The 26,046-nt window shown below is 37.7% G+C and overlaps 2 protein-coding genes and 1 long non-coding RNA gene across 3 annotated transcripts; 2 read left to right on the top strand and 1 right to left on the bottom strand.

Annotated features, from left to right (window-relative positions):
* Nucleotides 1–3,413: 3,413 nt before the first annotated feature.
* On the bottom strand, nucleotides 3,414–3,824 carry LOC103500549 (S-protein homolog 1-like). Its single transcript, XM_008463897.3, has one exon. It carries the CDS (start codon nucleotides 3,822–3,824, stop codon nucleotides 3,414–3,416), a length of 411 nt encoding a protein of 136 aa, XP_008462119.3.
* Nucleotides 3,825–4,912: 1,088 nt separating this feature from the next.
* On the top strand, nucleotides 4,913–5,347 carry LOC103500548 (S-protein homolog 1-like). Its single transcript, XM_008463896.3, has one exon. The coding sequence runs from the start codon at nucleotides 4,913–4,915 to the stop codon at nucleotides 5,345–5,347; it is 435 nt and encodes a 144-aa protein (XP_008462118.1).
* Nucleotides 5,348–9,550: 4,203 nt separating this feature from the next.
* LOC127149803 (uncharacterized) lies at nucleotides 9,551–17,817 on the top strand. Its single transcript, XR_007821513.1, has 4 exons — nucleotides 9,551–9,652; nucleotides 9,749–9,825; nucleotides 9,898–9,962; nucleotides 17,715–17,817. It is a non-coding gene; the product is annotated as an uncharacterized LOC127149803 (long non-coding RNA).
* Nucleotides 17,818–26,046: the final 8,229 nt, after the last annotated feature.

The raw sequence follows: 26,046 nt of genomic DNA on the forward strand, positions 1-26,046 counted from the left end.
CCTTCCGCACAATCTTAGAATCAGGAATTTTTTCACCAAGCAACAGTGATTTATTAGCATTAGCAATCTCCATAACTCTCTCATTGTACTCTAAAACTGATTCATCTTCAAACATTTTTAAAGCTTCAAATTTTGATGTTATCAGCTGTAATATGAATATGTTGACTTTAGAAGTTCCTTCACTATTTAACATGTTTAATAGCTTCAGACATCAAGCTCCCCTTGAATGCATGTGTCATCCTTCTTAATGTTGTCTAACTTCAGGCTCCCTCTAAATGCATGAGAGAATTTTTCGGACGTTGTCTTCATACTCTACTGAAGTTTATGCTGTGATCACTCAAATCACTTCTTCGTCCTTATTATTACTTATCATATAATCCAACTTAGATCAACATCCAAAACCTTTAGTCATAAGATCGCACTACCTTTTCGTACTTGCTGCTTCTACTACTGATTCGTACCTCCAGCTTCGACAAACAAGCAAAGTGTATTTTGTCGACCTTCAAGTATATATTTTCTTCGTTTGTTTTGTGAGTCTGCACGACGAAAAAACACCTTTAGATATATATATATATATAAATGACTTATATAAATGACTTATATATATTTCCTATTTTCACAAAAATATTTTGGAAGATTCCTAAAATAAAGGGAAATATTTTTATCTTTTGATTGTCTTATATTTAAAAAATAATCTCATATTTTCTTTTAGACAAAATCTTCGACATATTTAAAATACGAGTTTTTTAAAAAATATAACAAAGTTGCAAAATATTTACACTGTATAAAATAATTTCGAAAACAAAAAAAGTCCATAGGTCCACCATGGAAAATACCAAAAATGTCTCGTCAACCATGTCGTCGACAACGCGCGTAATATATTTGGTATACGATCATTTATATTTGGCTATTGTTTGGTACACAATCGTTTAGATTTGGTCTATTAGATTTTGATAGCAAAATCTAAATGATTTATTTTTAAAATTGTTGATCATTAAATTTGGTTACACAATCGTTTAGATTTATTTACACGATCGTTTAGATTTGATCGTTTAGATTTAGTTACACTAGCGTTTAGATTTGATTGTTCCCAAATCTAAACGATTCATTTTTTAAATTGTCTATATATGATCGTTAATTTGGTTACAAGATCATTTAGATTTAGTTACACAATCGATTAGATTTGATCATTTAGATTTGGGTAGCAAAATCGAAACATTTTTTGTTTAAGATTTGGTACACGATCGTTTATTTTTCTTTATACGATCATTTAGATTTGGCTATCCCGATCTAAACGGTCTAAATGATAATAATTTTTTAGGTTTTTTTGTACACTATCATATAGAATAATCAAGGACCCTTCAGTTAAGACTGCAACTAATAATGTTAGTAATAACTTGTGAGACAGTAGAGTAGATTAACACATGAGACTTTGATAACCCAGTTCGGCCAATATTGTCTATATCTGGGAGCTGCGCACAGCTCAGATGAGTAATTTTATTAATTAGACAAGGGTCGAAGTACTTTCCGCACTATTTTAGAGTCAGGTAACTTTTCACCGAGCAACAAGGATTCATTTGCGATTTCAAGTACTCTCTTATTGTAATCAGACACTGATTCATCCTCGGTCATTCTTAACGACTCAAACTTAGACATTATTAACTGTAACCTTGAGATCATTACTTTGAAAGTACCTTCATACGCCACCTCTAAGGTTTTCCAGGCTTCTTTGACTGTAGTGCAAGAATTTATTAACTTGAAAACGTTCAGGTCAACACTATTAACTATCGCGTTAAGTGCTCTGGCATTTTCAATAGAAACTTGCTCTTCAGCATCGATCCAATCAACTTCAGATTTTGGAACCGAAACACCATTCACGGTAATCATGGAGGATCATAACCCGCCACAAGAGCTCTCCAAGCTTTTCCATCTAACGTCTTAATGAAGAAGATCATCCGAGGTTTCCAATATGAGTAGTTTTTACCATCTAAAACAGGAGGACGTGATGCAGATGGTCCTTCTCTGATTATCTCCATGATCTCTCAACCCGCTATGATATCAAATGAAACAGTAAAGAATAATCAAGGACCCTTCAGTTAAGACAGCAGCTAATAATGTTAGTAATAACTTGTGAGACAACAGAGTAGATTAACACATGAGACTTTGATAACCCAGTTCGGCCAATATTGCCTACATCTGGGGAGCTGCGGACAGCTCATATAAGTAATTTTATTAATATTCACCATAAACACCAAAACATCAATATAGCTTATGTGTACTTCTCAATACTATAACTATATGACATGTGTATTAACATCATACTCTAGGCTCCCCCTGAAATAAAGATGACTCCCGTCAACAGTGTCTGACAGCCACGCTCCCCTTGAACATATACGTGAATCAACTATGAATCAAACTAACCACAGATTCATTATGTATATTACTCATCTGCAAACTCAATTTTAGGTAATCATGTTGCTTCACAAGTCATAAGATCAAGCTACCTTTTGTTACGGCCGCTTCAATGATAAACCAGAAGTTACTTCTTGCATCAGCAACGAAACTTTTCTCTCTTTTTTTGCGTAAACCCACCAGTCTTCAAAACTCATATATATACATATATATCCAGATATGTATAAAACTTGTATCTTTAATAAGATCCCTAAAGAATACGAACTTATTATATTCTTAAAGATAATTAGAGAGATTCCCAAAATATAGGAGAATCAAATATTCATTGAATATCTTCTCTTATAAATAAATCATTTAATTAAAAGATATTCTTTTAGACAAAGAACGCTTCAACATACTCTACTATCAATATTTCTTATATATATATATATATTATATATATATATATGAATCGTTATTTTATTAATCACGACAATTAAGTGATTAACAAACATAGTAAAATTTTATAGTCTATCAATAATAGACATAAATTGAGATTAATAAACAGTATATATCAACATCTATAAATGATAGATGATAGTAGTTTATCATTATCTTTCAACATCTAACAATGATATTTTCTATATTTATAAATATTTTGATTTATTTTTCTATATTTCAAAATAATCATAGTACAATTTTAAAATTTTTATTATTCATATAACAACTTTTATATATTTTTTCTTCTATATGCAATGATAATGATGTCAACACATCCTTGTCTTTAAAAATTGTCTTTAAAAATTGATCATTGATATTTTGATATATTTATAAATATTTTAGTTTATTTTGCAATATTTAAAAAACATTGCAAACAAAAACTAATACTATGTTTAACACTAAAATGTCCTATCATCTTCAATTTTGTACCTCAACCACAATTTAAATTTCTTTATTTAATCAAACAAAAAATGGAGGTATATTACTTCCCATTTTGTTGCATATACTTCTTAATTTATTTATCAAATAATGATCCATTTGTGAACAAATTCTTCATTTTGAGCGGGTAGGTTTCTCAAGTAAATTCCATCATCTTTAGCAGACCAAATACAAACTCCTTGACTCCCACATCGATCACGAAGCCAGTGGTGCTTACTCTCAGGCCAAAAGACATTAAAAGAGACATATGCATCTGACTTCTCCAATCTGCACCAAAACAAAGTTGTTTTCCAAAAGTTCTCCTTAAAGTTCCATCGAAATTCATCTCCACGATGGACCAAATGTTGAATTCTCAAATCATCGTCCTTGGACTGACAATGCACAAACATATCTTGGTTGGTTAGATCATTTGCAACATGAATGAAATACCTCACCGGCGGTACCCTTATTACCACATCCTTCGAAATTTGAGCTTCGGCCACCCAAGTCGCCATCAGGAGCCACAAAACAACCACATTTCTCATCATCATTTTCCTATTTGACCATAGTTTTTTTCTTTTTTTCTTTTTTTCTTTTTACAGATCTTTCCTTGTTATAGTCGATGTTGGACATGCATATATGTGTGAATAAATATGCATACTTATATAGCACAAAAGGCAAGGCAGTGAAGAAATGAAATGGTATGGTTTTATTTCTTTTTAAAAAAAAAGAAAAATTAATCTTTTCCCTGATTTTGCCTGATGTATGATATAACTTTCTTTCTCAATGAGTAGATAAAACTGCAGAAATTGGATAGATATTATTACCTTATTTACATAAAACTTATCCAAAAATTAAATAAAACTTATTAAAAAATATACTAATATTACCGTTTCTTAAAAAAAAATGGGATGTTTTCATATATATATATATATATAAAATTGAATTAAAATATTTACAAATATAGTAAAATATCTTATAGACGCTGATAGACTACTATTATTATTACTAATAGATGCTAATAGACTCTAATATTAAAATTGTTTTCAATAGATGTTTATTAGGGTTTACTATGAGAATGTGAAAAATTGAAATATTTGTAAATATTTTCCTATAAATTTAAAAAAAAAAAATCTCACCATATTACACTACCCATGTACCTATGTACTACAATCAAGAAAGAACCTCAAATGATCCCTATGTTAACAAGTTCGTGTTAATTGTTTTATGCTCAAGTGTTTTTTACACAATTTAAGGTGAAGTTATATACTTTCCATACAGACACAATATAATTAACGTGTGAAAATATTAATAAAATGTTATCTGAATTAAAATACTTGAGTACTTAATAACTTCATAACAGATAACGTTATCAATGCATTGATAACATTTCCTAACTGTAGAGGAAAATTTATATTATGCACAACACAAAATTTGGTAGGAGATTAACGTTCTTTTTTTTTTTTTTAATTAAAATCCTAACATTCAATTTTTTCAATTTGTTGCCTGTGCTATAAGCATGTATATTTAATCCCACATATATACATGCCAAAACATCAATAGCAACAAAGAAATATATATAATATAAATACACCAAGTGTCCATGGTTAAAAAGAAAATGATGATGAGAAATGTGGTGGTTTTGTGGCTTGCCACGGCAGCTTTGGTCGGGGCTCAAGTCCCCAGTTGGTCAGTTTCGATCGTAAATGAGCTCAGTCACCTCGATTTGAATGTGCATTGTCGATCCAAGAACGATGATTTGGGAAATCATCACTTGGTTAAACGTGGAGATATTTACAAATGGAGCTTTAAGGAAAACTTTTGGGGAACAACCTTGTTTTGGTGTACATTGGAGAAGTCAGATGCGTACGTCTCTTTTGAAAGCTTTTGGCCCGAATCATGGACTAACACTTGGCTTCGTGATAGGTGTGGGCCTGAAGGAACTTGTATTTGGGTTGCTAAAGATGGTGGAATTTATTTGAAAAATAATCCTGCTAATCGTGATGAATTTGTTCACAAATGGTGGATAGGAAAGTAAGCTTTGTTAATTCATTGATGTGCAACAAATGAGAGAAAAATACAGTGTATTTGATGTTTAATTTAATAAAGAAACTGAAATTGTTTTGGTGCAGGCACTACTTATTGATATTTATATATATATTGACTAAATTGTTTCATTTTTTCTTTTTATGGAAACCTGTAATATGTATGGGACCAACAAAACAGAAAATACGTAATGAACTTAAGATGCTCTTGGTAGAAAATAGGAACAGTCAACTAAGAGATATATTGAAATATTACAAATTCACCTTTAAGAAATTTTATTGTGTAACTTCAATGCAAGGTTGTAAACGCTTAATGCGTGCATCACATACGTCTTAACGTTTGTTCGACCATTCAACTGCACAAATATTTTTCCAATTTTTTGTACACTGTTTTCTATACATCACATAAAATTAGAAACGCAGTACAATGTGTATATCAGAGAGAATTTAAGTCCAACAAAATTACATTATCCTTTAAACAATTTAATTTACTCACTTTAATGCCTAAATTTCAAGAATTCATACGATAGGTCGTTTACATTTCTCTTATAGAATAATCAAGCAACACCTACCCACAACATCCAACCAACATCTCAACTTTGTTGAAAAAGTTTTTTAATTTTAACAACTTAATAAAAAGCACAAAAAAAAGTTTCATGAGAGAGAAATTTGCTTATTATGATAAAGGTGAAAAACCAATTTGAAGAAAGAAACATATTTAGAGACCAATGTTCAAAGTCATTAATCGAATAGTTATATCCCTTATTCAAGTTTGTTCGATTTTAAAAATGCATATATATGTTTTCATAAAACAATACAAGTCATGGAATTAAAAGGATCCGGTTATACACTAATAGTTACATATCGTTTATATTCCACCCCTCCCCCACACACACAAATCAGAAGCGCTAAGAGTTTTAAGATAAAATTAAGTGAAAAGTGTTCATTGTTTTTGTAATCCCAAAAAACATGCATCATAATAAGTATAGTCAAACTTTGAACGAACATTCACCTTCGTCATTATAATTAAGTTTACTTGGTTAATCAATGAATTTGAAACCTTACAAGAAAACTAAGAAAAATATACAAAAGTGTTGCATAAGAAAGACAATGTTAGTTCTTATAATTGTTTTGAGTTTGAACTTCATCTATTCCACGAATGTTTTAGAGATTTTGCCTTTAAAAATCTCATAGAAACAATCCCTTCACATCCATATAGACAATTCCTATAAAATTAATAACAATGTATATGTTCTCGTGAATAACTATGCAAACACTTATAGAAACCATTAAAAACATATTGATTACCTAAAACTCATATACTGCACTACTACAAAAATAAACTCTTTTGACGTTTTTAAGCTGTCAAGAATTATTATTTTTGACGTTTTTAAACTGTCAAAAATTATTATTCTTGACGGTTTTAAATCTGCCATTGAAGCCAGTGTCAAGAAAGTTGAAGTTCTTGACGGTTGATAAAATCGTCAAGAATAGTGAAATTTGATGTTCTATAAACGTCAAGTATACAAAATTTTATGACAGTCTAAAACCATCAAGAGTATAAGTGTTCATGACAGTTTAAAACCGTAAAAAATGCACTTGTTTATGACATTTTAAAACCATCAAGCATTTTTAGATTTTTTAAAAAAATTGTAATTCAATTATATTTTTGTTCCTATATTATGCTCCCATTGTCCTACATGATGATCCAACAATTGTTCCATAAATACATATAAACAACAATATTCATCAAATATAGTTTCAAAACTCGAACATATATAAATATAAAAAACATTTCACCATATCATTTTCAAAACTTTAGATATATATAAATATTACAAATCATTTACAAGACCAATATAAATAATTCCATTAGATTGCCAAGAATTCAACTAAACATTAACATTTTAAATATTCTTGACGATTTAAAAATATCAAGAATTTAATAGATAATCCTTAACTTTTAAAAACGTCAAGAAAAAGTACATATTACTTTACGTTTATATTACTTGACGTTTAGAAAACGTAAAAAAATCTAAAAATTTGCTTACATCCGCCTTTTCATAAAAATTCTTGACGATTTATCTTTCAAATCATTTTTAACGTTTTTTCGTTAAAAAATTAAAACTACGACCGTTAAAAAAGCATTTTTTCTAGTAGCGCTGTATTGTCTCATCGTATCAAAATTTCAACACAAACTTATCCAAGTTGCCCATCGATAATCTTAGATATTGGAATCTCCGGTCAACCTAGGTGGGGTTGCCATTTCAGTTCACTTTTAATTTGAATGATATCATTAAATTATGTATTTCCTTTTTTTTTCCCTTAATTTTAATTCTATTAATAGAGGAATGAAAATAAAAAATATTGTTTTTAACTTCGTTTTTTACCCCCCACAAATATGATTTTATTGTTACTTTTAATATCGATTTTAAACAAACATTGTAGCTTTATTTTTAATGTTGATTTAAAACAAAAATATTAAAAATCAAAATTTTTTAAAAGTCAACATTGTATATCTATATTTAGCCTTTTTCAACCAACTTTAAAAGTCAAATTTCTAGAAGTGAAATATGTACGAGTAAAAATATAACGTGCTTTTTTTTACACTATTAACAAGTAAGTTATTTTCTTTTAGAAAAATAAAGGAAAGACATCAAAAATAAATTACAACATATAACAACAATTATTATAAAAGAAAATATTAAATGTATATATTATGTACAAAAATAACATGGTGTGGGGGAGGCTCTGCTGTCAAATGAAAAAGAACCTCAAGTTGTCCTTAATTTCTTCCTAATCTAGGGAATTTTTTCTATCCATAAAAATAGAGTAGCGAAGTTGTGTATTGAGTACACGATTTTACTAAATCGTGGATTGAATACACACTTACGGGTCGAAAGCTGACTGGAGTTATGGACCCAACCCACTACGTCTGACTGGAGTCGTGGACCCAGTCCACAACATGTCTGACTAGAATCTTGTACTCAGTCCACGACTTCGACCACATGTGTATCCTTTTTGGCAGTCAATGCTACAGTTGATAGCCATATACCACATGTGTACCAAGATGATGGACTTTACTTTAAAAGAAAAGAATTTAAAATTTATTTACAGTAAATAGAAAATAAAACAAAACTGCAAATTTTCGTTAAAATTATAAATAGAATGTTCGAAAATGAATTTAAAACAGAATTCCTATCTCGGTCTCTACTAGTTTTAAAGGAAAAGAAAAACAAAGAAATAAATAAAATAGAATAAAATTGTAACGCCCCAACAAACTCGTTTTTGTTCATCTTACTATGAATATTTATGTATGGTCTTGGAAAATACAAATTTATTGGGAGAACCTTATCATTTTGAAGTTTCCGGTTTATTAAAGTTGGGATTTTCCACTTTTTATTATTAAGTATTATTTTACCTGTTTTAGTATTTAGAATGTATTTAGTGAGTTATTGCTAATTGAAAGGAGGGTTGGTTGATTTTGGTGAGATTTGGAGAGAGAGAGGAGATGGTTGGTTTGGGTTATTTAAAAGGAAAAGAAAAAAAGTTATTGCCTTATAAAAAGCCTTGGGACTCGTGCGTAAAGAAGAAGAGAAAAATCAAAGAAAGAAAGAGGGGAAAAGAAAAGAGAAAAAAGGAAAAAAAATTATTATTAATCAAACCCTAGCCGCCGCACGCTGCCGCACGCCGCCGCCGCGAACCCGAGCCGCCAAGCCTTCCCCTCTCTGTTCAGCAGCGCAGCCGAGTCTGCAGTCAAAACCGAGCCGTCGCCGAGCTTCCAGCCGCGTCGGAAGAATCGTCCAAGTCGATCCGTGCACGCCGAGTGTCCGTCGGAGCAGCCGTCTCTCGCAGCCGTCGCCCGAAGCCGAGCCGCGTCACCCTTCGCGATCCGCAACCGATCCGTCAGCCAGCCGCGTCGCGTCGCTTCGATCCGACGCAGCGCAGCCGAGCGTCCGTCTGCAGCCGTCGCCGAGCGAAGCCGTGGTGTAGTCGGACCACCCACAGCCGTCGCGCCACCCGGATCCGAAAGCCAGCGCCTCATCGCGTGAGGACCCGACTCGGCCGAAGCCCGCTCAGTGACCGAGGCCCGGCCCGGAACCCGAGCCACGTGCACCCGCGTGCGAGCCGCACGTGCGTAGCCGCTGTACCAAGCCGAGCCGCGCCTGTCTGCACCACGAGCCGCGCCTGTTTGAGCCGCGAGCCGAGCCGGTCTTCAACCTCCAAGCCGAGCCGATCCCTGTCCTTTTTCCAGCCGAGCCGCCAAGCCTAATTTGGCTCCTTCCACCTAATTTTTGGTAAATTAATTAATTATTTTGGCATTACCCAATAAGACTCAATGTTTTGGACACTAAATAATTTAATTTGGAACTAAATTAAATTATTTCCTTAAGGGACGTCTTGGACCAAGTAACTGCTGCAGTGTGGGATTTCTTCAGTAGGGGCTCGAGCATTGCAACCTCTTTCTAGGGTAAGTAATTTCAACTGAGTTTGAACCGTTAGTCGTTGGTGACTTAATTACGAATTTCGGCGTATTAAACAGTTAGGACCTCGTTGCTTGGAAAGCACACTTGCCTCGCGGTTAGAACTCGCCAAGTAAATCTCCAGGTAAGAGATTCTACTACTAGCTCCATGTTTAGAATTATGAGATCACGTATACCTTCAATTGTGCATGTTGAGGACTAGACTGCACGATGCATGAAATAAATGATAGTATGATGCAAATGATGATATGGTTATATTATAGCATGTTGTTGTGATGACGAGAACTGTTATGGTTGTACGACGGGTGTCGAGATGGAGAGTGTAATGATGATTTATCTGTAATGTTATATGATGACGCCATGTGTATGTATACTGCGATTAGGGTACCTGTTAGCTTAACCTGTTAGAGTCGTACCTGCATGGGTGTCCTTCGGGATCACCACCTATTCAGGACTGGGCGGTCCGACGGGATACAAGTCTAGCATGGATATAGATATGACTCGAGTGACTCAACGGGGTCCTCGCATCCCGATTGTCCTAGACGTCCCCCGGGGCACCGAAGACCAGAGTTACGTTCCTACGGGAGCGCATGTTGCACGTGTTCGGGAACGTGCCAGAGATTGGGTACCAGTTACAGGACTCTGACAGAAAGTTAACAGGCACCTAGTGGGACTAGTAGTGGGTCCCTTACTGAGTATTTTATACTCACTCTCTTCATGTCATGTTTTCAGGTAGAGGACGAGGCAAGGGCAAAGGCAAGCTGGCGAACGACCCGAAGTGACCGTGGCGAGCCATAGAGACTTCTGCTTCAGCTTATTCTTGTTTTTTGACTTTAGTACCTAAGTTTGAGTATTCTTCATTACTTACCATCTTTTTATGTAGATAGGGCCCGAGTAGGACTTTAGAACGCATTTCATTTTTTTGCATAACTACCTTGTTTGAATTTTCATAAATAAAATTTCTCAAACCTTATGCGTTTTACTAAATTTTATGACTTAATCCACTTGTTCTATATTTAGTAATGACTTCGATTCAGTATAAGGAGTTGGGTCGTTACAGTTGGTATCAGAGCACAGTGTTTTAGGTTCTGTAGACTGACCTACGATGTAAGTCATTGTTTATTTTTGGTTTTACTTCACCCTATGGCTATACGGTCCTTCGGCACTCGCTAGGTATGTCTAAAGCCTTGCTAATGTTAAGATTACAAATTTGCCTGAATAGACTAGACCTAGAGATAGGTGTGTTAAGTTCTTGTGGTGAAAAGTTTTGTTGGTGAATTTTAGGGAGAATGCCGCCACGTAGAGGTGCTCGCCGAGGAGGTGGTAGGGGAGGCAGAGGAGCCGGTCGTGGCCAGCCGGAGGCACAACCTGCTGCACCGGCGGTCGACCCTAACGCACCGGTCACCCAGGCGGATCTCGCCGCGATGGAGCAGCGTTATCAGGACATGCTGCAAGCTGCTTTGGCGCCTTTCCTCGCCGCCCAACAGAACCAGGCCGCCCCTGTTCAGGCCCAGGCCGTCGTTCCTCCAGCCCCTGAGGAAGCTCAACCCGTACCAGTTCAACTGTCGGCCGAGGCTAAACACTTACGGGACTTTAGGAAGTATAATCCTAAGACCTTTGACGGATCCATGGACAACCCCACAAAGGCTCAAATGTGGTTGACGTCCATAGAGACTATCTTCCGGTACATGAAGTGCCCAGAAGACCAGAAGGTGCAGTGTGCAGTCTTCTTCTTGGAGGATAGGGGCACCGCCTGGTGGGAGACCGCTGAGAGAATGTTGGGGGGCGACGTCAGCAAGATAACTTGGGAGCAGTTCAAGGAGAACTTCTATGCTAAGTTCTTCTCTGCCAACGTGAAGCACGCCAAGCTGCAAGAGTTTCTAAACTTGGAGCAAGGCGATATGACGGTGGAGCAGTACGACGCCGAGTTCGACATGCTGTCCCGTTTTGCTCCCAATGTGGTAAGGGATGAGGCTGCCAGGACGGAGAAATTCGTTAGAGGACTCAGGCTAGACCTTCAAGGCATTGTCCGAGCTCTCCGGCCAGCCACTCATGCTGACGCACTACTATAGCACTGGATTTGAGCCTGCATGAGAGAGCTGATCCGTCTAAGGCTGCCGGTAGAGGGTCAGCCTTGGGACAGAAGAGATAGGTGGAGACGCAGCCTGACGTAGTACCGCAGCGAACTCCGCGGTCAGAAGGTGTCTTTCAGAGACACCGACGGGAGCTTGCAGCGGCCGGGAGGACTCTGAGAGAGCTACCCGCTTGTACTACCTGTGGGAGAGTCCACGGAGGTCTTTGCTTGGCTGGAAGTGGAGTCTGCTTCAGGTGCAGACAGCCGGGGCATACTGCTGATGTGTGTCCTCGGAAACCCTTTGAGACGACGCCGCCCTAGCCTTCTGCTCCCCAACAGGGGAGAGTTTTTGCCACTACCCGGCAGGAGGCCGAGCGAGCTGGTACAGTGGTGACAGGTACGCTCCCAATTTTGGGGCATTATGCTTTTGTGCTATTTGACTCTGGGTCATCCCACTCGTTTATATCCTCTGCTTTCGTTCAGCATGTGGGTTTGGAGGTAGAACCTTTGGGTAGTGTTTTGTCTGTTTCTACTCCATCTGAGGAGGTCCTGTTGTCCAAAGAACAAATAAAGGCATGTCGGGTAGAGGTAGCGAATCATATGTTAGACGTGACCTTACTAGTGTTAGACATGCAGGATTTTGACGTGATACTAGGCATGGATTGGCTGTCAGCCAACCATGCAAATATAGACTGTTTTGGCAAGGAAGTTGTCTTTAACCCTCCCTCTGGGGCTAGTTGCAAATTTAGGGGGGCAGGCATGGTATGTATACCCAAGGTCATCTCAGCCATGAAGGTTAGTAAACTACTCAGTCAAGGTACTTGGGGCATCTTGGCAAGCGTAGTGGATATTAGAGAGCCAGAAGTTTCCCTATCTTTCGAACCAGTGGTAAGGGAGTACCCTGACGTTTTCCCCGACGAACTCCCAGGACTTTCGCCTCCCAGGGAGGTACACTTCGCCATCGAGTTAGAGCCGGGCACTGCCCCTATCTCGAGGGCCCCTTACAGAATGGCTCCAGCCGAGCTAAAAGAGCTGAAGGTCCAGTTACAGGAGTTGCTGGACAAAGGTTTCATCCGGCCCAGTGTGTCACCTTGGGGAGCCCCAGTGTTGTTCGTGAAGAAGAAGGATGGGTCGATGCGCCTTTGTATTGACTACCGAGAGCTGAATAAGGTGACAGTTAAAAACCGCTTCCCCTTGCCCAGGATTGATGACTTGTTCGATCAGTTGCAGGGAGCCACTGTCTTTTCCAAGATCGACCTACGGTCAGGCTATCACCAGTTGAGGATTAGGGACGGTGACATTCCCAAGACGGCCTTTCGTTCGAGGTACGGACATTACGAGTTCGTTGTGATGTCTTTCGGCTTGACTAACGCTCCTGCAGTGTTCATGTATTTGATGAACAGGGTGTTTAAGGATTTTTTAGACTTGTTCGTCATAGTCTTCATTGATGACATCTTGATTTACTCAAAAACGGAGGCTGAGCACGAGGAGCACTTGCACCAGGTCTTGGAGACTCTTCGAGCCAACAAGTTGTATGCCAAGTTCTCCAAGTGTGAATTCTGGCTAAGGAAGGTGACGTTTCTTGGCCACGTGGTTTCTAGTGAGGGAGTTTCAGTGGATCCAGCAAAGATTGAAGCGGTGACCAACTGGCCTCGACCGTCCACAGTTAGTGAAATTCAAAGTTTTCTGGGCTTGGCAGGTTACTACAGGAGGTTCGTGGAAGACTTCTCACGTATAGCCAGCCCATTAACCCAGTTGACCAGGAAGGGAACCCCTTTTGTCTGGAGTCCAGCATGCGAGAGTAGCTTTCAGGAGCTCAAGCAGAAGCTGGTGACTGCACTAGTCCTGACAGTGCCCGATGGGTCGGGAAGCTTTGTGATCTATAGTGATGCCTCCAAGAAGGGACTGGGCTGTGTCCTGATGCAGCAAGGTAAGGTAGTTGCTTATGCCTCCCGCCAGTTGAAGACTCATGAGCAGAACTACCCTACCCGCGACTTGGAGTTGGCAGCTGTAGTCTTTGCACTGAAGATATGGAGGCACTACCTGTACGGTGAGAAGATACAGATTTACACCGACCATAAGAGCCTGAAGTACTTCTTCACTCAGAAGGAGTTGAACATGAGGCAGAGGAGGTGGCTCGAGTTGGTAAAAGACTATGACTGCGAGATCCTGTACCAACCAGGTAAAGCAAATGTAGTGGCTGACGCGCTGAGTAGGAAGGTTGCACATTCAGCAGCGCTAATCACCAAGCAGACCCCCTTACTCAGGGATTTTGAGAGAGCCGAGATTGCAATCTCAGTAGGTGAGGTTACCGCACAGTTGGCTCAGTTGTCAGTTCAGCCAACCTTGAGGCAAAAGATCATCGTTGCTCAGCTGAATGATCCTTACTTGGTCGAGAAGCGTCGTGTGGTAGAGACAGGGCAAGGTGAGGACTTCTCCATATCCTCTGACGATGGCCTTATGTTTGAGGGACGCTTGTGTGTGCCGGAAGACAGCGCAGTTAAGACAGAGCTTTTGACTGAGGCTCACAGTTCCCCGTTTACCATGCACCCTGGGAGTACGATGTACCAGGACTTAAGGAGTGTCTATTGGTGGAGGGGCATGAAGAGGGAAGTGGCAGACTTTGTCAGCAGGTGCTTGGTGTGCCAGCAGGTGAAGGCACCTAGACAATGTCCAGCCGGGTTGTTGCAACCCTTGAGTGTGCCAGGGTGGAAGTGGGAGAGTGTGTCGATGGATTTTATTACGGGACTGCCCACGACCCTAAAGGGCTATACGGTGATCTGGGTTGTTGTCGACAGACTCACGAAGTCGGCCCATTTCGTGCCAGGAAAATCCACTTACACTGTCAGTAAGTGGGGGCAGTTATATATGACAGAGATTGTGAGACTACATGGAGTACCCGTATCCATCATTTCAGACAGAGACGCTCGTTTCACATCGAAGTTCTGGAAAGGACTTCAACTTGCATTAGGTACGAGGTTGGACTTCAGCACGGCATTCCACCCTCAGACTGATGGTCAGACAGAGAGATTGAACCAGATTTTGGAAGACATGCTGCGAGCCTGCGTGCTAGAGTTTTCAGGAAGTTGGGACTCTCATCTGCATCTGATGGAGTTTGCCTATAATAAAAGCTACCAGGCTACTATCGGTATGGCACCGTTCAAGGCTCTGTATGGCAAGTGCTGTAGATCCCCTGTCTGCTGGGGCGAGGTTGGAGAGCAGAGGATGCTAGGCCCCGAGTTAGTGCAGACTACCAATGCAGCCATACAGAAGATCCGAGCTCGTATGCTGACAGCACAGAGCAGACAGAAGAGTTATGCTGATGTACGACGTAAGGATCTCGAGTTTGAAGTGGCGGACATGGTCTTTCTGAAGGTAGCACCTATGAAGGGTGTTATGAGGTTCGTGAAGAAGGGGAAGCTGAGTCCACGCTTCGTAGGGCCGTTTGAGATACTGGAGCGGATTGGCCCCGTGGCTTATCGCTTGGCGCTACCCCCATCTTTTGCTGCAGTGCATGACGTATTCTATATCTCCCATGCTGAGGAAATATGTCGCAGACCCAACACATGTGGTGGACTTCGAGCCACTACAGATTAGCGAGAACTTGAGCTACGAGGAGCAGCCTGTCGAGGTCTTGGCAAGGGAGGTCAAGAAGCTTCGTAGTCGAGAAATTCCACTGGTCAAAGTCCTTTGGCAGAACCATGGAGTGGAAGAGGCCACGTGGGAGAAAGAAGAGGACATGAGAGCTCAGTACCCCGAGCTGTTCGAGGATTAGAACTTTCGAGGACGAAAGTTTTCTAAGGAGGGGAGTATGTAACGCCCCAACAAACTCGTTTTTGTTCATCTTACTATTAATATTTATGTATGGTCTAGGAAAATACAAATTTATTGGGAGAACCTTATCATTTTGAAGTTTCCGGTTTATTAAAGTTAGGATTTTCCACTTTTTATTATTAAGTATTATTTTACCTGTTTTAGTATTTAGAATGTATTTAGTGAGTTATTGCTAATTGAAAGGAGGGTTGGTTGATTTTGGTGAGATTTGGAGAGAGAGAGAGGAGATGGTTGGTTTGGGTTATTTAAAAGGAAAAGAAAAAAAGTTATTGCCTTATAAAAAGCCTTGGGACTCGTGCGTAAAGAAGAAGAGAAAAATCAAAGAAAGAAAGAGGGGAAAAGAAAAGAGAAAAAAGGAAAAAAAATTATTATTAATCAAACCCTAGCCGCCGCACGCCGCCGCCGACGCCGCCGTGAACCCGAGCCGCCAAGCCTTCCCCTCTCTGTTCAGCAGCGCAACCGAGTCTGCAGTCAAAATCGAGCCGTCGCCGAGCTTCCAGCCGCGTCGGAAGAATCGTCCAAGTCGATCCGCGCACGCCGAGCGTCCGTCGGAGCAGCCGTCTCTCGCAGCCGTCGCCCGAAGCCGAGCCGCATCACCCTTCGCGATCCGCAACTGATCCGTCAGCCAGCCGCGTCGTGCCGCTTCGATCCGACGCAGCGCAGCCGAGCGTCCGTCTGCAGCCGTCGCCGAGCGAAGCCGTGGTGTAGCCGGACCACCACAGCCGTCGCGCCACCCGGATCCGAAAGCCAGCGCCTCGTCGCGTGAGGACCCGACTCGGCCGAAGCCCGCTCCGTGACCGAGGCCCGGCCTGCGCCGCGTGCCTCCGACCCGGAACCCGAGCCACGTGCACCCGCGAGCCGAGCAGCGCCCGCGTGCGAGCCGCACGTGCGTAGCCGCTGTACCAAGCCGAGCCGCGCCTATCTGCACCACGAGCCGCGCCCATCTGCGCCGCGAGCCGAGCTGGTCTTCAACCTCCAAGCCGAGCCGATCCCTGTCCTTTTTCCAGCCGAGCCGCCAAGCCTAATTTGGCTCCTTCCACCTAATTTTTGGTAAATTAATTAATTATTTTGGCATTACCCAATAAGACTCAATGTTTTGGACACTAAATAATTTAATTTGGAACTAAATTAAATTATTTCCTTAAGGGACGTCTTGGACCAAGTAACTGCTGCAGTGTGGGATTTCTTCAGTAGGGGCTCGAGCATTGCAACCTCTTTCTAGGGTAAGTCATTTCAACTGAGTTTGAACCGTTAGTCGTTGGTGACTTAATTACGAATTTCGGCGTATTAAACAGTTAGGACCTCGTTGCTTGGAAAGCACACTTGCCTCGCGATTAGAACTCGCCAAGTAAATCTCCAGGTAAGAGATTCTACTACTAGCTCCATGTTTAGAATTATGAGATCACGTATACCTTCAATTGTGCATGTTGAGGACTAGTTTGCACGATGCATGAAATAAATGATAGTATGATGCAAATGATGATATGGTTATATTATAGCATGTTGTTGTGATGACGAGAACTGTTATGGCTGTACGACGGGTGTCGAGATGGAGAGTGTAATGATGATTTATCTGTAATGTTATATGATGACGCCATGTGTATGTATACTGCGATTAGGGTACCTGTTAGCTTAACCTGTTAGAGTCGTACCTGCATGGGTGTCCTTCGGGATCACCACCTATTTAGGACTGCGCGGTCCGACGGAACATCAGTCTAGCATGGATATAGATATGACTCGAGTGAGTCGACGGGGTCCTCGCATCCCGATTGTCCTAGGCGTCCCCCGGGGCACCGAAGACCAGAGTTACGTTCCTACGGAAGCGCATGTTGCACGTATTCGGGAACGTGCCAGAGATTGGGTACCAGTTACAGGACTCTGACAGGAAGTTAACAGGCACCTAGTGGGACTAGTAGTGAGTCCCTTACTGAGTATTTTATACTCACTCTCTTCATGTCATGTTTTCAGGTAGAGGACGAGGCAAGGGCAAAGGCAAGCTGGCGAGCGACCCGAAGTGACCGTGGCGAGCCATAGAGACTCCTGCTTCCGCTTATTCATGTTTTTTGACTTTAGTACCTGAGTTTGAGTATTCTTCATTACTTACCATCTTTTTATGTAGATAGGGCCCGAGTAGGACTTTAAAACGCATTTCATTTTTTTGCATAACTACCTTGTTTGAATTTTCATAAATAAAATTTCTCAAACCTTATGCGTTTTACTAAATTTTATGACTTAAACCACTTGTTCTATATTTAGTAATGACTTCGATTCAGTATAAGGAGTTGGGTCGTTACAAAAATGAAAGGAAATATCAACTCTGAAATTCGACACATAACGTAAGAGGAAGCAAACGTATCACTATGGCTCGCCACGGTCACTTCTGGTCATTCACTAGCTTGTCTTTGCTCTTAACTCTACCTCTGCCTGAAAAATAGAAATGGAAATAGTGAATATAAAATACTTAGTAAGGACCCACTACTAGTCCTGCTAGGTACCTGTTAACTTCCTATTAGAGTCTTGAAGAGTGGTACCCCTGAACTGGCACGTTCCCGAACATGTGCAACAAGTGAACCCGTAAGAACAAGCTGATCTCTGGTGAACCCAAAGGAACACCTAAGACAATCGGGCTATGAGTGATCCCGTCGAATCATTCAAATCATGTCTATTTCAATGTCAATGTCAAATTGGTGGTCCTGTCGGACTACGCAGTCATTAGTGTGAGCGATCACATTGAATCTCTCAAATCATGTCTGTGTCAATGTCAATGTCAGACTGGTGATCCCAAAGGACACTCATGTGGATACGACTCTAATAGGTAAAGCTAACATATACCCTATCCATAGCATGCACATAACATATCATCATCATAACATATCATATCATAACATGTCATACTACAACAAATCATGCCATAACGTATCATACCATAACATATCATATCATGTCATCCTCAACCACAAACTATGTCATTAGAACGTAGGCGATAGCATTGACATACTATCAGCGCTAACCATAAAGTCAACCACCAAACACAATTACAATATTAGCCTCTCTCTCAATAACCTCGAGTTATGTACTTAGCTACCATTGATACATAACCATATATTCATACATGTGGTCTCTTTAATGTAACTCGAAGGTCTAGTAGTAGAATCTCTTGCCTGGAGATTAGCTCAGTCAAAATCTACAGCAAAATATCACGCTTCCCAAGCGACAAAGTCCTAATAATTAGAAAAATACCAAATTTGAATAACATAACCATCAAACGACCAAGGACCCAAGAATTCAGTTGAAATAGCTTATCCAAGGTAGAGGTCCCAACAAATTTGCCTTAATTGGAGAAATTCCACACTCCGAACTCCAATTGGTCCAACCGGTCCTTTAAGAAAAATAATTTAATTTAGTCCAATTTAAATTTAAGATTCAAAAATTTTAATCTTAGTTGGGTATGCCAAGACTCAATCAAGACTTACCAACAAGTGAAAAAGAACAAAAAACAGGCTTGGTGGCTCAAGAATGGTTGGCGGCTCGGCTAAAAGTAAGAAGGTGACTCGACTACGGCTGTTGGCGCGGGCGATCGGCTGTCGAACGGCTGGGATGCCCGATGATTGACGAGGCTCGTTTGCGACAGACGACACCTGGAGGAGAACGGCGGCAGCGTGGCGGAAGGCTAGGCGGCTGCGGCTAGGGTTTGAAAAAATTTAGGGTTTCCTTTTCTCTTTTTTGTTTTTCAATGAAGAAGATGGTTGATGTTCCCAAGGCCTATTAAATAATAAGAAAAACTATTATTATTTTTCCTTTTCCTATTCCTTATTCTATTTCAAAACAATCAAATCTTCTCTCTCCTTAGTTAAAACCCACAAAATCTCTCTTTTTATTTTATTTTTATCTTTTCCCAAATAAAATCACATATTCTCTCTCCTCAACCAATCCAATGTCTTTATCTTATCAAACTATCTTTTCATAATAACTATATTATTTCATAATACAATTATTAATTTCTTAAGCCAAATAATACCTAAACATAAGTAACCAAACCAAACATAAATTCCAACTTAACAAGAATTTGATATTTTTCAAATATTCAATAGAATCAAATGTCCATAAAGTAAAATACTTCAACATTTAGATAACACCCAAAATTTCAAAATTACACTTAAGATAATAAAATTAAAATTCCTCAAATTCTGAGGCGTTACACATGTTGAGGCTCTAATTGAGCAACTAGTAGACAACTAAATAGGGTTATATGATAAAAGGTGCAATCCTATTCACGTGTTGCAAAATTTCTAATGACATGCGTGTAATGCAACTTTTCCTCTTTATCGCCCAAGTGCGCAAGCGGAAAGAGGTTTCCTGGTAAATCTAGGGTCGAACACAGGGAATTAATGTTTTTAATGAACTTATTGTGCAACTAAACTCATGCGACATACTCTATATAATGGAAGAATATGCATAGTATAACTTATCCTAATTACCCACATTAACGTGCCTTTGGCAGTGTAAGGTGGACTTGGTGATGAGGTGATGTGGAAAATGAACTTAAATTGTAGGCGATGTAGGAAAGAATGCTTAATTAATTAATCACTGTAGATTGTGCTTTAATAGTTCAAGGCGATACAAGGCATATATTAACTTTAGAATTAAGGCGAACGACCTTTCTTTATGCTTAATATATGCCTTCTTTACTGACTTAAAAAAGCATACATTAATCTAAACAAACCATTAGTTTGATGCATATATTAATCCAATAAACCATTAGTTTGATGAAATGAGAAGATCAATTTAAACATATTCTCAAACCTAAATTTATAGACTATGCATTAATTGTAGGAACCGAATTTTTGTTATTAAATCATTTACAAATTTATAGTGCAATCGTCTAGAGACTAATTAGAAAAGATATATTGCGCTTATATACAGACCGAACTATTATATCCTAAACCCAATTACAATAGAGGTTTCCACACTCAACAATTAGATCTTACAAAATTGAAAATAGCTATACGGCAAAGTAAATACCACAAAGAAGAATACACTAACTATATAGGTATAAAATTATAATTTAAATGAAGAAGAATTAATGTGTAAGCATAAATTGTTTATAGAAAAACATACACCTTTTTCACAAAAAATAAATAAATAAATAAATAAAAAAAGAAAAGAAAAGAAAAGAAAAGAAGAGATTGATGAATGAAATTATATAATTAAAGCCCATTGATGGATAAGGAGGTCTCTGTCCAATCCAAAATAAAATGCTCACAAACAACACAATTTATGAATGGTCATACGTGTTTTCATGAGTTTAATTTTGTGTGAAGATAAAGTTTTAAAGCATTAAGAATAAATTAATGAATTTACGTTTTGACATTTATGTGTGAAAGGAGTTTATTATTGTTACATGGTCAATAACGACCACATATGTAGATAGTTCATAATTTTACAATGAAGTTAAAAAAGGCAAAATGAAAAAATAAATAAATAAATAAATAAAGTTTCTCTGTAACCACTTTTAAATAGAAAGACATATGTACAAATAAGAAATGTAGTTTATTTATTTACCTTTATTAGAAAATACTCATCGGTCAATTAACTTTTCGTCCTTTTAAAGAAAAAAATACTAATATATATATATGGGTGTGTGGAACTAATTTTATCAAACTCATACTCAGTCGAAGCAATGGGCAACCGCAAGAGCTTCATTATATTGCTTGTAATATCCACTGCTTTGAGCACAGAACTAACACAAGTGAGCAATGCTTTTTTCGATAAATTTTATGTTCACATCATCAATGGTTTCGATAATGCAACGATAGGAGCTCATTGTAGGTCGAAAGATGACGATCTCGGCAACCAATTCATCCCGGTAAACAGCGAGTTCCAGTGGCATTTTCGAACAAATTTCCTCGGGACAACACTATTCTATTGTCATGTTTGGTGGATTGGCGGACAAATTACGTATAAGGCATATTGGCACGAGAATGACTTTGAGCTATCTGTGTGTGGAGATGGACATTGCAGATGGAAAGCAGACCCTCAAGGAATTTCTTGTTACTTTGTTGATCAAAAGAGGTATGCTTTAACTTATCTATGGGAACATTAAAGAACAGCCTCATACTTAGATTATTTTTAGTATGCATCAAGCCTCTTCAATATATATAAATAGTTGATATGGATAACAGATTGTAATGGAAAATTAATCAAGAAATAAAGACTTTAACTTTTGTCTATGTAAGTACTAAATCTTTATTCGAAAATATCTCTATGAACATAGTGGTTATCTTTAAATTAATATTGTTGAGGTATAAGTTTTTTTAGGGGTAAGCATCTGTTTGGATTTTGAAGTTTTGGTACGACGAATTTTAATAATTAAACACTAGTTATATCTCTAAATTAATGAGTAGATTGTGATGGGTTGGAGCCTAAAATATTTTCACTTTTGACAAAGGGTAAATAAAAAAGGTCTAAATTATAGAGAATATTGGAGAATGACGAGTAGTCTGCAGATAAAACAATTGATTTTTATATATTGTTCTTTTAATATCATACAAACTTTAGTTTGAATTAATTTAGACACTGTAATTTCACTTTTACAACAATTTAATCTTTAAACGTCATTACTATGTAATTGTTTAATTGTTCTTGTACTTTAAAACTTGTAACGATTTATTTTTTTACGATAGAAATTAGCGTGAAAATCTCAACTAAATGAATGGACAAAATAATTGGATATTCAATAATAATTTGATGGAAGTAATACTTAGGCGCGGGTTTGAAGATGCACTTTGAATACCTCCCTTCTCACCACTCACACACTTTGTATGAAAATGTTTCAAATAAAATAAAATAAATGAATAAAAGCAAAATTTTCTATAGTATAAGGCTCTACAAGATGCTCTTTAAAATATAAAGGCTACATTATAAAACAATAAAATTTTGGCATCAAATTTTTAAAATTTTGTTTTTACTTCGGCACCAGATTATTACAAATTTTGAAATACAAAGAACTAAATATTTATATACCGAAGTTGGTGGACTAAATCTATAAAAGTTTGAGACAAGGACTAAATATCAAACCAAAATTGGGTGACTAAATTGTTACATTTTTATGAAAGTTTAACGATAAAAAATGAATTTTGTTCTAATTATTATTTTTTAGTATTATATTTTTTAAATTTACAGAAGCGATAAATTATAAGAAAATTATTGAAAATATTTATAGATATTGCAAAAATTTAACTTCAGATAGATAGTAAATATTTTTCAGTGGTTTTGCCATAATTGAAAACAATATACAATAAGTTTGATGAATAAAATAAATATCTATCATTGATAGAGACAATATTTCATCAATCATAAATATAAAAATGTTATATTGGTGCTAGACGATATATGGATAGTCTAACAAATAAGCAAAACTTGTTGTAAATAGTTTTTTAACATAGTACTTGTTATATCAAAGGGATATCTCAATTAGGGTTGAGGGGGATATAGTTGGTGTGGAAGGATAATTAAAAATGTAAGAAAAGTAAAATGCAAGAAAGTAAAAATAGAAATACAATTAATGGAGACTAGGAATGAATCAATTAATGCAACCTAGACCATCAAATTATATCTATTTTAATTTTTATTTAAACTCTTTATCTATGTTTAACTCAATTGATTCAAACTTCAACCAATGATATGAAGTACCTAATTAGATAACATGAAAAGTCGAACTTGCACGTACTACATAGTTATCTAACAACAATAAGTTTGAGGGAGATTTTCGAATGAGCACTCAACTTTCATTGTCTACTTGAACAATTCACGTGGTTTCTCTCTAGGTCATTGCTAGTTGATAGGGCAAACTATGTTACATTATAGGCAATGAACTACCAAAGCCTAACTATGATATTACCTTCTTTTTAGATAAACCCACTATTATATGTCACATGTCACAAATTATCTATCAGCATTCATAACATGTTATAGATCGTCAATTAACGATATAAATCATGTCATTCATAAATATAAAACTCATATTGAAATCCAGAAACAAAAGTATTTATGTCATAATATCACAAATCTCCCAAAATTATTAGTATTCCAAAAACCCCCTAAACTAGGAATTAAATAAAAACAAAAACTCTTACTTTTCTCACGAAGAATGAAAGATAAGAATCTCACATCTACTCACTTGATTACAATGAGAACACTCGAAGTGAAAGTGGAGAGGAAAAGAGAATGGAAAGAGAGTTGGAAACCCTAAAGATGGGAGATAAAATGACCTAATTAAGTTTTGGAGAGTGAGATTCATAACATTCGTATGGACGTTACGACATTAGAGAGTGGTGCTGCTACACTTGGCATCCTTGTCCAAGCATAGGGCATTGCTCGTTAGCATCAATGCATGTGTTCCTTTCAATAAGGTTTGGAGTGTTGCGATGCTTCACCAATTGTGAAGCTTCAATTTCGGTTTAAGCATTGCGTGGTCCTTTAGAGGCATTTTTGTATTTTTTTATCATTTAAAGTCCGAATGTATATTCAGCTCCTAATTGCTCCAAATTAACCCCAAACAACCTGCAACGATCAATTCTACCTCTTGGATACTAGCTTCTTGTAAAATAACCAATGTAGAACGATAAACCAAAAAACAACTATGGATTAGCGTAGTAGATATATCAAATTTTAAATGTTATGAATGGTCAAATCAATAGAATACATAAAAGTTTTTCATCAGCCCTAGATATAGAAATAGCTGATAAGTGTGATAGATATGTTTGTTAGTGGGATAGGTATAAAAAAAAGTATATGACAACCTATTAAAATGATTTGTCTGTAATAAACTATCATATCTTTTAAAATAAGACAACATTGTAACGATTTCATTACTATTATCCTAAGTTTTATGAGAATTATTATTTCAATATAATCATTCAATTGCCAAACACATTTTAAAACCTAATCTAATAAATAGAAACTAAATCCAAAATGCCATGTTTTCTGGAAAACTTTTTTTTTTTAACAAAAAAAAACCCACATTAGAAGAAATATAGGCTTTAATGTCGCTTGGGAAAAATGAAAAAAGAACATTAATGTCGGTTTTGAAAAGGCGGATCTTTAATGTCGGTTTTCCACCGACATTAAAGACTAAGCTTTAATGTCGGTTTTAAAACGACATTAAAGGTCCGCCATTTTGAGAACCGACATTAAAGGTCCATTTAAATTTAAATTTTAATATTTTTATTTTGTGAAAAAATAGACACTTTAATGTCGGTTTTCCACCGACATTAAAGGTCCATTTAATTTTTTTTAATAATTTTTTTCGTGAATTCTCTCTCTTACTTTACCTTTTCGACCTATTCGATTCCAAATCTATTCGACCCTCGTCTTCTCCGAACTTCCTTCATTTCTTCTCCGAATCTCCTTCATTTCTTCTCCGATCGACGCCACAATTTTAATCGACGCCGCCATTTTATCGCCGCCACCATTTCTATCGCCGCCACTATTCCGATTGATTGTTGTTCTGTTCGCCCACCCTTGGAATCAAATTCGGCCGCATTTCTCTCCTTCTAAAGAAACTCGTCCGGTCGTCCCCATTCACAGCAATCGTGTTCACAGAAACCGCGTTCACAGCAACCAGGTTTTTTGAAACTCATCCACTCGTCCGCGTTCACATCAACCAGCAATCAGGTTCGCCCACCCTTGGAATCAAATTCGTCCGCGTTCACAAAATACATCCTCTCACGGTTAAATTTCCATCTTCTTTCATTTGGGGTTTTTAGCATGTTTTTTGATTTCGATTTAGATTATGGATTCTTAGACAAGGAAAAATTGTCAAGGCATTGGAAGATTTGTGTTGCGGGCTTTATTGGCGTCGACGAATCTTGAAAAGCATAAATTAATTACAATAATGCTGTAAATAAGGATGAAATGGCTGGAGTTGCGTTTAGTATAAGCTTCTTGTATTTGGTAGATGAGGTGTAGTGACAGGTAGGCAACCAGGTTAGAGATGTCGTGCTATGTTAAAATGTTGGTCAAACTGAAAGTTCTTACTTTCTACTGGGTTCATAGAAAGGAATCAAAAAACTATTCTCTTTAGAATTAGCTTAACTTGGGCAGGAAAATGAATGGAGAAAATAAAGCTATATCATTGCTGTAGTTGCAAGAAGTTCTTATAATATCGGCAATAAAGTAGGAATGTAGAGACTTTTAGATTTTAGAGACCATATGCAGCTGTGTAATAGTGGAGGTGATCTTCAAAAATCAGTGTAATTGATCTTGTTTTCTAATTTTCTAATTTTTTTATGGTTTAGGT

The sequence above is a fragment of the Cucumis melo genome, chromosome 1 (genome assembly GCF_025177605.1).
Source record: "Cucumis melo cultivar AY chromosome 1, USDA_Cmelo_AY_1.0, whole genome shotgun sequence".
NCBI classification, from domain to species: Eukaryota; Viridiplantae; Streptophyta; class Magnoliopsida; order Cucurbitales; family Cucurbitaceae; genus Cucumis; species Cucumis melo.

Bases quoted from the DNA above. Each gene is read 5' to 3' on its own strand.
- LOC103500549 (XM_008463897.3), bottom strand. From the start codon at position 3,824: ATGGCGACTTGGGTGGCCGAAGCTCAAATTTCGAAGGATGTGGTAATA.
- LOC103500548 (XM_008463896.3), top strand. From the start codon at position 4,913: ATGGTTAAAAAGAAAATGATGATGAGAAATGTGGTGGTTTTGTGGCTT.